The sequence below is a fragment of the Oryctolagus cuniculus genome, chromosome 15 (assembly GCF_964237555.1).
Source record: "Oryctolagus cuniculus chromosome 15, mOryCun1.1, whole genome shotgun sequence".
Taxonomy (NCBI): Eukaryota; Metazoa; Chordata; class Mammalia; order Lagomorpha; family Leporidae; genus Oryctolagus; species Oryctolagus cuniculus.
The window spans coordinates 37,008,432-37,025,645 of record NC_091446.1 but is presented as its reverse complement, the minus strand read 5'-3'; the positions used below and the strand labels follow the sequence as shown (position 1 = coordinate 37,025,645).

Here is a 17,214-nt window from a genome sequence, read left to right as displayed (position 1 = left end):
CCATTCATACAAACACACACACCAAAGTTCGCAAACCTCTGTAGTAAAATAAGTATTATTTAGCAGCTATTATTAATGATTCCTTCTGGCTCACCAAAGATCAGAATCACCTATATACCATATTTAACCAGAGAGCACAGGGTTTAGTAGTAGAAAACAACCACCCATTGTGTTGGTGCTGTGGTGAGGAAGGCCAAGCCTCTGCCTCCAATGCCAGCATCCCATATGGGTGCCAGTTGTTCTGCTTCCAATCGAGCTCCCCACTAATGTGCCTGGGGCAGCAGAAGGCCCAAGTCTTGGGCCCCTGCACCCACATAGGAGACTTGAATGGAGCTCCTAGTCCTGGCTTCCCCTGGCCCAGCCACGGCTATTGCAGCCATATGGGAAGTGAAGCAGCAGATGGAAGACCTCTGTCTTTCCTTTTCTCTATCTTTGCCTTAGAAATAAATAAATAGGGGTCGGCGCTGTGGTGTAGTGGGTATGCCTGCAGAGCTGGCATCCCATATGGGCGTCAGTTCAAGTCCTAGCTGCTCCACTTCTGATCCAGCTCTGTGCTATGGCCTGGAAAAGCAGTAGAAGATGATCCATGTCCTTCGGCCCCTGCACCCGCATGGGAGACCTGGAAGAAGCTCCTGGATCCTGGCTTCAGATCTGAGCAGCTCCAGCCGTTGTGGTCAACTGGGGAGTGAACCATTGGATGGAAGACCTCTCTCTCTCTCTCTCTGCTTCTCCTATCTCTGTGTAACTCTGACTTCAAATAAATAAATAACTCTTTAAGACAAATAAGTAAATAAATAAATAAAAAAGTCTTTAAAAAAGAAAAAGACCACACATGGGATCAATATAATCTGAGAAATCTTTCACTGATACAAAATCTAATATTATTCAGGCTTCTGTCACGGTCAAAGTCTGGCTCAGAGATTACAACGAAGAGCAGTGGGACTGGTCTGGAGCCTTAGGTGGACAGCTGTTAAACTTCCATCCATATTCCTAAAAATAACTTTGTTTTTTGGCTAACAATGAATCATGTCTGCTGCCTTTTAAAATCTTTCATATTTATATGCAGACTTACCATAGTTTCAATAATATCTTGTTTTCTATTCAGTTTAGGATAATGGTTAAAAGTTCAGTTCTCTAGCAACTGGACTTCTTGGCATTTACCCAAACAAAAACCTGAACATAGACACTTACAGCAACGACATGCATATCTGCCAATACTTGTAAACAACCAAGATTTCCTTCATTAGGTAAATGTATAAACAAACTGAAAATACAGACAATGAATGAGATTCAGCATTAAAAAGGAATGAACTATCAAGCCATGAAAAGACATGGAGCAATTTCCAATGTGTATTACTAAGAGAAAGAAGCCAATCTGAAAAGGCTATATACTACATGATTTGACTATCTGATATTCTGGAAAAGACAAAACTTTGGAGACAGCAAAAAGATCAGTGTTTTCCAAGGGTTAGGGAGGAGCGAGGGATGAAAAGGCAGAGCACAGAGAAGTTTGAGGGCAGTGAAACTATTCTGTGATATTGTAATGGTAGACACATGTCATTAAACAGAATGTACAAAACCAAGAGGGAACTCTAATGTACACTGTGGACTCTGAGTGGTAATAGTGTGTCAATGTAGCTTCACCAGGTGTAACAAATGTACCACTCTGATGGGAGGTACTGATGGTGAAGAGCCTGAGGATGAGTGGCAGGGAGTGCACAGAACTCTGAACTTTCTCATCAATTTTGCTGTGAACCTAAAATGCTGTAAAAATAAAGTCTATTTTTAAAAAACAAAACTATGCAACTATAGAATCGTGCAGATTCAACTCAATAGTATCCTTCATTAACTTGCTCTGTAACCTCGGGAAAGTTACTTAATCTATTTCTCCTTTAGGTATAAAAATGCCAATAATAACAACCCTTAACTTCATAGGACTGTTATATTGTGAGAATTCAGACAAAATGCTCATCATGCCTGATGAACTTATTTTTTTTAATATTTATTTATTTATTTGAAAGAGTTACACAGAGAGAGGAGAGACAAAGGGGGTGGGGGTCTTCCATCTATTGGTTCATTCCCTAATTGGCCACAACAGCAGGAGCTGTGCCAATCTAAAGCCAGGAGCCAGGAACTTCTTCCAGGTCTCCTACATGGGTGCAGGGGCTCAAGGACTTGGGCCATCCTCCACTGCTATCCCAAGCCATAGCAGAGAGCTGGATCGGAAGTGGAGCAGCTGGGTCTTGAACCGGCACCCAAATGGGATGCTGGCACTTCAGGCCAGGACGTTAACACACTGCGCCACAGCGCTGGCCTCCTGATGAACTTATTATTAATTAGCTAATTAAAAGTAAGAACGAACCCCTAGATGGCGGAATAGCGACAAGATGGTCCGATTTAAGCAGGGTGAAATTAATATTTCAAAAAAGGAGAGTACACTCACAGGATGAAGCTGTGGTAGAGCTGTGGTGGGAGGTCCTGTCTGGACCCGTGCTGAGAGAGCAAATACACAAAAGACCTGCTGACTTGGATTCGGGGAGGAGGACATCCGCCCAGCAAGCCAGGTCAGAGAGAACTCCATGGCCCATCGCACTGCTGATACAATGGGACAGAGAGCTTGGTGAACTGCTTTAGGAGTTCCACACAGATCTCCCACGGCAGCAGGCAACTGACTGTCCAGAGGAGGGGGAAAAAAGGCAGTAGTCGCTCTCCTTCCCCACCTCCCTGCTACAGCGGAGACCTGCAGCCAGCAGGGGGAGCTGACAGCATTTCTGGACATAGGCAGGCGGCAGTCACCCCAGCTCCTGTGCACGCACTCAGCAATAGCTGGCATTACCTTCCACCCAGTCAACGAGGGCCACAGCAATTCAGAGGAAGCCAGGAGCAGGGCCTCCACCACACCAGTTGCACCATGCCAGTTGCCCTGCAATGGGAGGAGAGGGGAAGTGTGCCTGCAGGACTCTCCTACCCTCTTAGCATGACTGAGAAGTGAGCGGGGCTGTAGCAGGCAGGTTACTTTGTGCGCTTGCAAACCACAGAACAAACCAGAGAGAAAAACTTACCTTCCCCACTAACACCAAATGTGGTTGGGAGGACCACGCAGACAGTAGCTCTGGGAACACCTTAGTTTCCTCACAGACAGAACTAGATAGTGGGGTGGAGAGGCCCAAAGGCACCCCATGACCTGGAGAGTCCAAGGAGTGGAGTCTGAGAAAACAGTGACTGCGTAAGAGAAGGAAGAGCGAGGCTAGGTTCTGGGCATCCACAGAGCGATTCTAGAAGCGATTCTCCCCACTCTCTGGAACTCCTCAGCTGCCCACAGCAGCTCATAGCAGAGGGAACTGTGCTCACAGCAAAGACTCCACAGACAAAATATGCAGTTCAAAGGAGTACAGATGAATGCTGAGCACACTGGGGACCAACACCTGGGTGTTGCTCATCTGGGAGCAGAAGGGCTGGTCACAAAACAGAGGTGACCATTCCTCTCCATCCAGTCAACCAGAGGAGAGCTGCCACACCCAACTGGGGTCTTGTGCTGTATACTGACCCCACCCTGGAATACTAAAGAGAGCAGCCTGGCCACACCCAGAAAACACCTCTTGGTTTTCATTGAAAGTGTAGATGTCCCACTAAGCCACAGAGACACAGATCAAAGATAAAGCATCAGACAGAAAGAAAATTCTACAAATGCCAAAAAATAAAGGAAAAATACAAGACACAAGAATAAGGAAGACACTATGAGCCCACCAAAGGAACACTACAATACTTCAGTACTAGAATGTGAAGATGAAGAGATTGAGGAAATGCAGGAAACAGAATTCAAAAAACTAATCATCAGATTACTCAGAAGAAATCAGAAGCAAATTCACGAACTAAAGAAAACATATATGGTATGAACAAAATTTTTCCCATGAAATTGAGATCTTAAAGAGAAATAAACATGAAATACTAGAAATGAAGAATGCAATAGATAAAACAAAAAATGAAGTGGAAAGTCTTAACATAGTGGGTGAAGCAGAAGAAAGAATATCCCAGCTAGAGAAAAATCTATTTTACAGTCAGGCAAAAAACAAGAAGAAATTAGCAAACTACAAAACACTGTTGGAGATCTACAGGATACTATCAAATGACCCAACATACAGGTCTTAGGAGTTCCTAAAGGTGTGGAAAGAGAGAAAGGATTACAAGGTCTTTTTTAGTGAAATAATAACAGAAAACTTCCCTAATTTGGAGAAAGAAAGGGACATCCAGGTACAGGAAGCACACAGAACTCCCAAAAGACATGACCAGAAAAGATCTTCACCATGACACATGTAGTCAAATTCTCCATAAATAAAGATTCTAAAATGTCTATGAAAGAAATGGCCAGATTGCTTTCAGAGGATCTTCAATCAGACTCACAACATAGACTTCTCATCAGAAACCCTTTGGTTAGAAGAGAATGGCGAGATATACTCCAAGGCTTAAGAGAAACAAACTGTCAACCCTGCAAATACTATATCCTGCAAAGCTCTTATTTATTAATGAAGGTGAAATAAAGAACTTCCACAACAAACAGAAGTTTAGAGAATTTGTCACCACCCATCCAGCCTTGCAAAAGATGCATAAGGAGTGTTACCCACAGAAACACAGACACAGTTATAACTATGAAGGAAGGTGAAGGCAGAGTATCTCCCAGTTAAAAGTACAAAGGAAATCCAAAGTAAAAAACAGGAATACTTATGGGAAAATGACAAGGCAAAGTCGTCACCTTGAATGTAAATGGCCCCAACTCTCCAGTTAAAAGACACAGACTGGCTGAATGGAAAAAAAAAATAAATACAAAGAAAGAAAATCCATCTATTTGCTGCCTACCAAAAAAAAAAAAAAAAAAAAAAAAAAAAAAAAAAACAACCACATCTCACCAAGAAAGTTACTTGCAGACTGAAAGCGAAAGGATGGAAGAAATATTCCATGCGAACAGAAACCAAAAAGGGCACTACGTAATGATTAAGCGATCAATTCAACAGGAAGATGTAACTATTTTAAATGTATATGTACCTAATCACAGGGCACCAGGCTACTTAATAGAAATGTTAAGGGATATAAAGGGAGACATGGACACAAATACAATAATAATGGGGGGCTTTAGTAACCCACTTTCAGCAATGGACAGATCAACCAGACAGAAAATCAGCAAGGAAACAACAGAGTTAATCAACACTTAGACCAAATGGACCTAAGATATCTATAGAACTTTCCATCCTACAGCCACAGAATACATATGCTTCTCAGCAGTGCATGGTTCTCTAGGACTGACCACATACTAGGCCATAAAGCAAGTCTCAGCAAATTAAAAAAAAAAAAATCGAAATCAGATCAGGCATTATCTCTGACCACAATGGACTGAAGTTGGAAATCAACAACTCAAGAACCTCTAGAACATATGCAAACACATGGAGACTGAACAACATGAATGAACAGTGAGTCATAGAAAAAATCAAAAGAGAAATCAAAAGATTCCTGGAAACAAATGAAGATGACAACACAACACATCAACACTTATGGGATACAGAAAAAGTAGTGTTAAGAAGAATGTTTACAGCAATTGGTACCTACATCAAGAAATTGGAAAGGCACCAAATAAATGAGCTATCAATGTACCTCAAAGACCTAGGAAAACTGCAACAAACCAAATCCAAAACTAGTAAGAGAAAAGAAATAATTAAATTTAGAGAAGAAATAAACAAAAGTGAAACAAACAAGCAAAACGAATACAAAAGATCAGCAAAATGAATGCTGGTTCTTTGAAAAAATAAACGAAATCAACACACCACTGGCCCAACTAACCAAAAAAAGGAGAGAGAAGACCCAAATTAATAAAATTAGAGATGAAAAAGGAAATGTAACAACAGACACCACAGAAATAGGAAGAATCATCAGAAATTACTACAAAGAGCTATATACCAATTAACTGGGAAACCTAGAAGAAACGGATAGATTCCTGGACACATACAACCTATCTATATTGAGCCATGAAGACATAGAAAACCTAAACAGACCCACAACCAAGACAAAAATTAAATCAGTAATAAAGACACTCCCAACAACAACAAAAAAGCCCAGGACTAATTGGCTTCACAATGATTTCTACCATACATTTAAAGAACTAACTCCAATTCTTCTCAAGATATTCCAAACAACTGATAAGGAGAGAATCCTCCCGAATTCTTTCTATGAAGCCAGTATCACCTTAATTCCTAAATCCAGGAAAGCAACAGAGAAAGAGAACAACAGACCAATTTCCCTTATGAACAAAGATGCAAAAATCCTCAATAAAATATTAGCCAATCAAAAGAACATTCACTCACACCAAGTGGGATTTATTGCTGCTATGGAGGAATTGTTCAATATTTGCAAATCAATCAATGTTATATATCACATTAACAAACTGAAGAAGAAAAAACATAGCATTATCTCAATAGACACAGAGAAAGTATTTGATAAAATACAACACTCTTTCATGATGAAAACTCTAAACAAATTGGGTGTAGAAGGAATATTCCTTAACACAATCAAGGAAATTTATGACAAACAGCCAGCGTCCCATTTAATGGGGAAAAGCTTGAGGCATCCTCATTGAGATCCAGAACCAGACAAGGATGCCCACTCTCACCACTGCTATTCAATACAGTCCTAGAAGTTTTAGCCAGAACCATTAGGCAAGAAAAAGAAATCAAAGGGATAAAAACTGAGGAGGAAGTCAACCTATTCTTATTTGCAGATGATAGGATTCTATAAGTAGGTGATCCAAAAGACTCCGCCAAGACTATTGGAACTCATAGAAGAGTTTGACAAAGTAGAAGGATATAAAATCAACACAAAAAAAATCAATAGCCTTTGCATACACAGACACTGCCACAGCTGAGATAGGACTTCTAAGATCAATCCCATTCACAACAGCTACCAAAATATCATGTACTTTGATATAAATTTAACCAAGGACGTCAACAATCTCTATGATGACAGTTACAAAACATTTAAAAAAAGAAGATACAAAAAAATGTTAAAATCTTCCTTGGTCATGGATTAGAAGATCAGTATCATCATAATGTCCATACTTCCAAAAGCAATTACAGATTCAATGTGATATGAATCAAAATACCAAGGACATTTGTCTTATAGAAAAAATGCTGAAATTCATATGGAAATACAGATTATCCAAATAGCTAAAGCAACCTTATACAACAAAAACAAAGCTGAGGCATCAATTACTAGATTTCAAAACATACTACAGGGCAGTTATAATCAAAACACTCTGTTGCTGGTACAAAAACAGGTGGATAGACCAATGGAACAGAATAGAAATGCCAGAAATGAATCCAAGCATCTACAATCAACTAATATTTGACAAAGGAGCTAAAATCAATCCCTGGAGCAGGGAAAGTCTCTTCAACAAATGGTGCTGGGTAAACCGGATTTCTATATGCAGAAGTATGAAGCAAGACCCCTACTGGTACAAGAACAAATGGATACACCAATGGAACAGAACAGAAATGCCAGAAATGAATCCAAACATCTACAATCAACTAATATTTGACAAAGGAGCTAAAATCAGTCCCTGGAGCAAGGATAGTCTTCATCAAATGGTGCTGGGAAAACTGGATTTCCACATGCCTAAGTATGAAGCAAGACCCCTACTTTACGCCTGCCACAAAAACCAACTCAAAATGGATTAAAGACCTAAATCTATGACCCAATATCATCAAATTATTAGAGATCACTGGGGAAACCCTGCAAGGCATTGGCATAGGCAAAGACTTCTTGGAAAAGACCCCAGAGGCACAGGCAATCAAAGCCAAAATTCACAAATGGGATGACATCAAATTGAGAAGTTTCTGCACTGCTAAAGAAACACTCAGCAAAGCGAAGAGGCAACTGACACAATGGGAGAAATTATTTGCAAACCATGCAACTGATAAAGGATTAATAACCAGAACATATAAAGAGATCAAGAAACTCAACAACAACCAAACAACCCAGTGAAAAAATGGGCAAAGGACTTAAACATTTTTCAAAAGAGGAAATCCAAATGGCCAACGGACACATGAAAAAATGCTCAGGATCACCAGCTGTCAGGGAACTGCAAACCAAAACTACAATGAGGTTTCACCTCACCCCAGTTGGAATAGCTCTCATACAGAAATCAACAAATAACAAATGCTGGCGAGGATGTGGGAAAAAAGTTACCCTAATCCACTGTTGGTGGGAATGCAAACTGGTGAAGCCACTATAGAAGACAGTATGGGGAGACCTCAGAAATCTGAATACAGACCTACCATATGACACAGCCATCCCACTCCTGGGAGTTTACTCAAGGGAAATGAAATAAGCATAAGAAAGAGTTATCTGTAACCCTGTGTTTCCTGCAGCTCAATTCACAATAGCTAAGACAAGGAATCAACCCAAATGCCCATCAACTAAAGACTGGATGAAGAAATTATGGGATATGCTCATCATGGAATACTACACAGTGCTAAAAAATGAAATTCGGTCTTTTACAACAAAATGAATGAATCTGGAAAACATTATATTTAGTGAAATAAGCCAGTTCAAAGGGACAAATACCATAAGTTCTTGGGAGACCTGTGATAACTGGTAGAGCACCTAAAAGGTGATCTGAGGAAGTGAAATACACTTTGAGAAGAAATGACTTTGTACAACCCTTGTCTCAACTGTAGAGGAACTTTTTTTATACTTTTTGTTGAACTTTTTACTTAACATAGAAATAATCATGTATATAAAGTTGACTGAAAATAGATCTTAGTAAAAATTAAGAGTTGTAATAAGAAAGGGTGGAGGAAGTGGGGTGGGAGTGTGGGCACAGTGGGAAGAATCACCATGTTCCTAAAGTTGTAATTGTGAAATGTATGAAGTTTCTAACTGTAAAATTGTATAGTTCTGCATACATTCTTACAGACTTAACTTCTAAGGGCATAGTTTAAAAACTTGCCATGGGGCCCCAAATTCCCTTAAGCTGGGTAGTAAAAACAGCATTTAAGTGTTAAAATGCACATAAAGATAGGATTAAGTGTTAAAGTGGTCATATCTATAGGATTAAGTGTTTGATAATAATAAATAGAATTAACAAGGAGTGAATGCTCCACTGTGGGGAGCAGTCTGTATTATACAGCAAAACTCATAGAATAACAATCGCTTTAAGTAGCACTCAGACCTCAAATCAGCCCTTAAGGCATTCTGGTTTGGCTGAAAAGCCCATGAGAACATTTCAGGCATGGAAAGCCAAGACCGTGGCAAAAAAAAATGTCCTACATGGAGGATCTCAGTGGGTGAGACCTCAGAGGAAAGAAGTCATCATCAAAAGAGGATGTACTTTTCTCTGAAGGGAGGAAAGAACTTTCACTTTGCTTATGACCTTGTCTAAATACCGAAGGAGTTTGTGGATTCAACAGGCTTCCATAGCCTAGGCAGGTCATGTCAAGAGCCTTGGATGATCACTGACATCATACACAAGAGTGTTAATTGTTAAATTAACAAGAGTCGCTGTGCACTAACTTCCCATACAGGACCTCTGTCCTCAACGAGTTGGATTATGAGAGTTAACAATAAAACTTGTTCTCAAAGACTTACTTCTTTTAATGTATTAAGTGGAGGAAATTCTTATGTGTCATAAACTATAGTTATGTCTAAGTGCTCACAACAGATTATCACTCTTGAGTTCTTCAGAATTAAATTTCTCAAAAATAAAATGAATCCTCAAAAATAAAAAAAAAAATAAATTAAACCTCAGAAAGGTTTACTTTTATTGAATTAAAAAGTATTTTTTCTTTATTGTAAAAATAATCCTTCTGGTATTCTAATGCACAGTAGGGTCACAATATTTAACAATAATATATTGTTTATTTCTAAATAGCTAGAACAAAGACTTTTGAATGTTTACAGTACAAAGAAATCTTGAATATATGAAGTGATAGATGCCAATTATCCTAATTTGATCATTAAAATGTATGCATGTATCAAAATATTACATTGTACCCCTTAAATATGTAAAATTATTGTGTGTCAATAAAAACAAATAATCTAATAAAAAAGTAAATAAAACATTGTCTTTTTAAATAAAAGGAAATGTTATAAGTAAGAGATCCAAAGGCATCACTCCAACTTTTTCCAACACTTCAAACATGGTGTGCCAAAAAGCAGTCTCTCTCTCCAAATTCTTTCAGTATTCACATTCAAAACCTGTGAGTTCTGAGTTCTTACTTGCACCTAGCCTCACATCCATTCACTCAACATATTCTAATACCAAAATACAATGGGTTTCTAGATTATTCTCTTCAAACTATGATTTCTAATAGTTGTTTTTAATGGTGAATTAAAACATTCTTTGCTTATGAACATTCTTCCCTCAACAAGGCTGTAGCTTTCTCTGAAAGCCAGTCACCAGGAGCTAATCCATAGAACCCTGTCCAGTTTCAACAAATATTGAAAAACAATCCAGGGTTAAAAATGCTGCTTTGATTCATGCTCTTAGAAAGATTTGGAATTTCACATTGGATTTGCAATACAGTGATTCCAAGTAATTCCAGCTGCTAAAGTGCTTGTTGAATTAGATTTAAGAATTAGCTGGTAAAAACATGAGAGCTGTGAACTACAGTCCATAACTAATTCACAAGAAACTGAGAAGTCTGGGATATAACAATCACATGGGTTTATAAAGAGTTATATAAAATGAACATTACTATTGTTTGTAAAAAATTGTAAGCAACACAAATATTAAAGGCACTACTGAAAAAACTGTTAAGCCAATCCTAGTTCTAATGAGACCAGACCATTAAAACAAAAAACAAAGAACTCCTTCAGACATAGCAACTTAAGACAGCTTTTAAAATAGAGGTTGTCTTTTTTAATATGACACAAATATATACAATCTTTAACATACATATTTATGTAATCTGCCCTCCCTTCAATTCACAACTTAGTCTGTTCCTTGGTTACCTTCCAGCTACATATTACAAGCTTAAGCTAGGAATAAAAATAACTTCAATATTAACTAAAATGATATGTGAAGTGGGAAGGGAAATCTGTCAATACTAGTTAGCAACAATTTAAAATTCAATTTTTCTAGAATAGACATTACATTTATGTATCACAGGCTATGCATCTGCTTCCCTAGAAATAGTAATTTTTAAAAATCTACCAATTTCAAACATCATCTGTGAAAGAAGACATTGCTCTGCAAAGTTCCATCATTCATTATAATCACCAGAGGCTCTAGACTAGAGTCAAATGATGAAACAAGACCAAGGCACTTGTGTTTAATTTTAGCCTTTTCATGGCTCAGCTCTAAAAGAAACACCCTTATCTCTATAAATTCCATAGGGTAACTGTAAATTCCATAGCTGCAGAGGTTAAATGGTCCAAATGGCATCTTATAGGACAATTTAGACTAAAATTAGGCATGAGAGTATAACAAAAATTATATTGAATAAGAACCTCATTCTACAATATCTGGAAGGCATACCTTATTTTCTTTGTATCTACTGAGATCTGCTATGCAGTATTCCTTGAATAATTTATCATAGTATTTCTTTGCAAGTCTCTTCTCCCTAGATCCACAAAAATATAAATATTATACACTTAGAAATTCAACTATAGTCCACTGCTTGGAAGCAATGTCACATAAATAACGCATATGATATAAATATTAATGTTTTAAAAGAGGCCTATTACTTACATATGCATAGAATAGCTGGATATTAACTATTAATGGTGGTTCTCAGGGAGAGAAACTTAAGGATAGTTAGAAATGAGAAAAACAATTAATCTTTACTTTTTACCTTTTGGATTTCTTATACAATTTTCAGGTATTACTTTTCCTAAAATATTTTAGAAGTTTTAAAAGAAAGCATGTTACAAAACAAGGCACAACATTATTAAAAAAGGTCATTTTTTTTTAAATTTTTTAATTTTTTTGACAGGCAGAGTGGACAGTGAGAGAGAGAGAGACAGAGAGAAAGGTCTTCCTTTGCCATTGGTTCACCCTCCAATGGCCGCCGCACGCTGCTGCCGGCGCACCGCGCTGATCCGATGGCAGGAGCCAGGTACTTATCCTGGTCTCCCATGGGGTGCAGGGCCCAAGGACTTGGGCCATCCTCCACTGCACTCCCTGGCCACAGCAGAGAGCTGGCCTGGAAGAGGGGCAACTGGGACAGAATCCGGCGCCCCGACAGGGACTAGAACCTGGTGTGCCGGTGCCGCAAGGCGGAGGATTAGCTTAGTGAGCCACGGCACCGGCCAGAAAGGTCATTTTTTAATAACTAAGTCAAGGAATGAGAAATCAGTAAAAAGTCAGATAGTGACAAAGTCTGAAAACAGCAGAGACAGGACTAAAGCATTTGATGCATTATGCTTGATGTCAAAAATTACCACGTCATGTCTACTTCATCCTCTTCATTCCATAGGAATTTATGATTTTCTCGTATAACATCCAAATCGGTCTTGTCATTTTCCCTGGAAAATAAGAGTATTGCAATCTAATATAAAAATAAAATTAGTCACATTTAGGAGGTTAAACAGTTCTGCTGATTTTTTTGAAAACTTGAATAAAACATGATACATAAAAATAGTTTTAAGTGAGTATATACACATATTTATAAAAACTACATCAGTATTTTCAAAAGGCACTCTTAAAGAATGCTGCTATAGAAGCAGGTTAAATGGATACAGAATCCTTCCATCTCCAGTACTGGGCTCAATTTCACAAACAGTGCTAAGTTACCAAAGCTGGGATGAGAAACCTAAATAAACACTAAATAAGTAAAGCAAATGAAAATAAGTTTCAGGATCTAACCAAAAGTCAGTAATATTATTTTATTAAGATCTAATTTTTAAAAGTATAAAAAGTTTTCCATACTTCATTCTACTAGTTTCCTAGGAAGACTGAGTAAGGGGAATAAAATTGAAAGAGATGATCTCTCAAGATCAATGCTGACAGTCTAGAAGTAGAGTAAATGATTGTTAGAGGACATAGGATAATGATAGAGGAGATAAACTTGGGGTAGATGAGATAGTACTAAAGTTTCTTAGGGCACTATCAGAGTAGAAAAAAGTCAGAGGAAGGAAAAAAAAAATCTATGCAAAATCAAGACATTTGAATAGAAAAGCCAAAGATACAGGAAAGACTCGTGTGTGAGAAAGGTGAGGTTGCTTGTTTGTTCTATCTGAAACATTCTCAAACATTCAAGTCTACAAATTTCATTACTTCAAAGATCCTTTCCAATAAGACACACAAATATTCCTCATATACCCTGTATTGCCAGGGTTGTAGCTAGCTCAAGAGGTAAGTAGGTAACCTGAGGCCTGCCGCCAAAGAAATGGGATTCATGAAAAGCTATTTAGCTAGAAGCTGTGGATGACCTCTCCACCTTGTGATACAACAAGAAAACTGGATAGAAAGTAGGGAGAGAGTGAAAATGCAGTCAAAAGATACAGTAGCTGTGTGTCTTTAAAGTCACCCACACAGTCCTCTCATTTTAGGTCAGCTTCATGATACTTACCCCAAACGTCTGAAGTCTTCTTTTTTGCCACCATAGTATAAAATATAGTCATTTACGAACTTCGTATGCCTTTGATACTGAAATGCAAACAATTAAGGATGGTACTCACTTAGGATTTGTTCTGTGTCATGATATATTACCAAGTGAAAAAAAAAAAAGCATGAGTTTATTTAGCTTTTTATTATTATGCAAATATGTACTATACGTGCTTATACATTCAAAAAATCTACAAGGGCATATATTGAAATTTTTTTTTTTTTTTTGACAGGCAGAGTGGACAGTGAGAGAGAGAGAGACAGAGAAAGGTCTTCCTTTGCCATTGGTTCACCCTCCAATGGCCGCCGCACGCTGCTGCCGGCGCACCGCGCTGATCCGATGGCAGGAGCCAGGTACTTATCCTGGTCTCCCATGGGGTGCAGGGCCCAAGCACTTGGGCCATCCTCCACTGCACTCCCTGGCCACAGCAGAGAGCTGGCCTGGAAGAGGGGCAACCGGCATAGAATCCGGCGCCCCGACCGGGGCTAGAACTCGGTGTGCCGGCACCGCAAGGTGGAGGATTAGCCTAGTGAGCCGCGGTGCCAGCTATATTGAATTGTTAAGAATGAAGATTGTAAGCCGGCGCCGCTATATTGAATTATTAAGAATGAAGATTGTAAGCCGGCGCAGCGGCTCACTAGGCTAATCCTCCGCCTTGCGGCGCCCACACACCGGGTTCTAGTCCCAGTCAGGGCGCCGGATTCTGTCCCGGTTGCCCCTCTTCCAGGCCAGCTCTCTGCTGTGGCCAGGGAGTGCAGTGGAGGATGGCCCAAGTCCTTGGGCCCTGCACCCCATGGGAGACCAGGATAAGTACCTGGCTCCTGGCTCCTGGCTTCAGATCAGTGCGGTGCGCCGGCCACGGCGGTTGGAGGGTGAACCAACGGCAAAAGGAAGACCTTTCTCTCTGTCTCTCTCTCACTGTTCACTCTGCCTGTCCAAAAAAAAAAAAAAAAAAAAAAAAAAAGAATGAAGATTGTAAAGTAAGACTTTCGTTTTCTACTGAATACAATTTATAACGTCTGGAATATTTTGCAAACACATACCACTCTTCTGATCAAACATATTTCCAAGTAGGGAGAAAGAGAGCTTCCTATTCTATTGTTGGACGATAGCCTCACACCACTGCTCATTCTAATAATTATAGTGGGAAAAATAAATAAATTATGTTTTCTAAAATTAAGGGTAAGAAGCAGAATATACTTTTCATCATTATAAAAGTCAGCTATTTCAGTAATAAAGTTTCTGAAGATGCTACTTCTCTAATATTAAATCCTAAAATGGGTGCCAGTTTTGAGTCACAGCTGCTCCTTTTCCGATCCAGCTCTCTGCTATTGCCTGGGATAGCAGTGGAAGATGGCCCAAGTCTTTGGGCCCCTGCACCCACGTGGGAGACCAGGCAGAAGCTCCTGGCTTCAGATAGGCTCAGCTCCAGCCATTACAGAGTTGCAGTTTTCTGTGTTACAACTGTTATAGCCTTTCCTCTCATGTGGGGTCACAGCATCTCCTCTCTGCTGGATTCACTGAGTGTTGCCTCTCTTCTCTGCCAAGTTCTTTGTCTCGTGACCATGAAGAATGAGCACGTGGACAAGGAAGAGCGAGCAAAGGAAGTTTATTTAAGAGCAAGCAAAGTGAAGGAAGTTTATTTAAAGAAGCAGAGAAAGTGTCCAACATCTGGGAGAGACTGCCCTGCAAGGGTCTGCTTGTCAGGACTGCCTGGGTTGGACTTTTATAAATTTCTAAAAGGGGAAGGAAAGGTCAGTTGATCGGTCAAGGTGTACACCAATGAGGTTTTCTATGTGAACCAACTGGGGAGTCAGCAAAGCCTGAATGTGATTTGTTCAGCCAAGACCCACGCAACAGTGGCCTAACATGGAGCTCATGTTACACAGGGAAGTTAGGAGCGTGCTCAAACAGGTCCTGGACATTCAGTAGATGCAACAACATCTGAAGACTACATTGTACACGTTTCTCCAGTCTCTCAGGGCTCCTGGAAGGTTATACTATGTACATTTCTTCCTTTTTTTTTTTAAGATTTATTTATTTACTTGAAAGAGTTACACAGAGAGAGGAGGAGAGGCAGAGAGAGAGAGGTCTTCCATCGCAGGTTCACTCCCCAGATGGCCACAATGGCCAGAGCTGCGCCGATCCAAATCCAGGAGCCAGGAACCTCTCCCGGGTCTCCATGTGGGCGCAGGAAGCCAAGGACTTGGGCCATCTTCTACTGCTTTCCCAGGCCATAGCAGAGAGCTGGATCGGAAGTGGAGCAGCCAGGTCTCGAACTGGCACCCATGTGGGATGCTGGCATTGCAGGCAGAGGCTTTACCTGCTACGCCACAGCACCGGCCCTCTTCCTTTCCTTTCCAGGGGCTTCTGCAGGCCCTATCAGCCCCACTTCCATCCACAGCGAAAAGTGGTACAAGACTTTCACTTTCACCAGACCCTAACTAGGTACTCCATGTAGTGGTATCATTTAAATTCTATATGGGTGGTACGAAAGAGGCAGATGTTTAAATCCTAAAGGAACACAAAGCAGATAAGACTCACAGGACAGCTAAGCTATTGGTTTAGGAGATACAGAAGAGAAAATAAGTTAATGACACAAGGTACTTCTGTAACTTAAAGAAGGATTAGACTTCAAGCAGGGAATGTATCAAATTGACACTGTCTCCTTTTTCCAACTCTGACCAAAGCAATAAATACCCAGGAATACTTCAAGTCTTGCTTGGCCTCTCATTCTCCAATATTCCCAATCATGGTATGGACGGCCAGTGTAACAGTACATTGTCATGAGCCACACTCAGGAATAGCCTAAAGACAGCATACATCATGCTTGAGAATTAAAGCCACAGCAGGCCTAGCAGCAATCCACAAGCACGGCTAATTTTAAATACAAGTTTTGAGACTTTAAGTAGCCAAGAAACAGGTAGAAAGAGAATAAATTGAAATTTAAAAGAATTGTAAAAAGAGAAACACTGACAGCTTGACAAAATCATGCTGGAAAAATATCTGCAGGTGCATGGACTTCATAAACTTATTTATAGAATACCAGCAATATGTTTTATTACTTTTGTCTCTTTCCTATATATTAGGAAAAGATAATTACACCCTAAAGCATACATGGCAAAATTCTACATCTTAATATACTTACCTGTAAAAATAAAAAAAAAGGATCCACTGACATCCCCAGATATGTGAAATAAAAGATTTTAAAATATACTAGTGATAAAAATCTAGAAATACAGAAAGGATACAGCATCCATAGCTATGAGATGAAACCTTCTATTTCTTGCTTCTTCCCTGTTAAAACAAATTTCAAGTAAATTCAAATGTCTGTATTCTATTTAATACAATCAAATCCCCTAGCCCCTGAGTTTATAAAACATCTTAAACCAAAGAATATTATTTATATTAAAATACTATACCTATCCAGCAATTCTGCTGCAACTTGCTTATGGGCCACTTTTCCATGTTTTTCTTTCTGAAATGGCTTTTTAAGTAGTAAATCATCTTCAACAATCCTGGTAGATTCAAAAGAAATCTCATTTAAAAAGTTAATTTTTCTCAGAGGTCGCTTCCTAATTCTTTAAAATTTTATAATGGAGAATTCAAGTCTTACCTTTAA

The 17,214-nt window shown here is 39.3% G+C and overlaps 1 protein-coding gene across 22 annotated transcripts in view; it reads right to left on the bottom strand.

Moving 5' to 3' along the window:
* The window catches only part of LOC100347176 (protein FRA10AC1), a 107,743-nt gene that overhangs the window by 30,279 nt on the left and 60,250 nt on the right, over nucleotides 1-17,214 (bottom strand). For 15 of the 22 annotated variants that reach the window (XR_011382361.1, XR_011382359.1, XM_070057598.1 and 12 more), the window contains 6 exons: nucleotides 17,015-17,110; nucleotides 16,844-16,889; nucleotides 13,557-13,633; nucleotides 12,427-12,510; nucleotides 11,522-11,606; nucleotides 2,837-2,923 (listed from right to left, as the gene is read on the bottom strand). Coding sequence is in view for 16 of the 22 variants with exons in the window: in XM_070057598.1 (XP_069913699.1) it covers nucleotides 2,837-2,923; nucleotides 11,522-11,606; nucleotides 12,427-12,510; nucleotides 13,557-13,633; nucleotides 16,844-16,889; nucleotides 17,015-17,110 (475 nt within the window). In the remaining 6 variants the exon portion in view is untranslated. The remainder of the gene's footprint in view (nucleotides 1-2,836; nucleotides 2,924-11,521; nucleotides 11,607-12,426; nucleotides 12,511-13,556; nucleotides 13,634-16,843; nucleotides 16,890-17,014; nucleotides 17,111-17,214) is intronic. The other 7 variants (XR_011382362.1, XR_011382360.1, XR_011382363.1 and 4 more) reach the window with 1 other exon arrangement.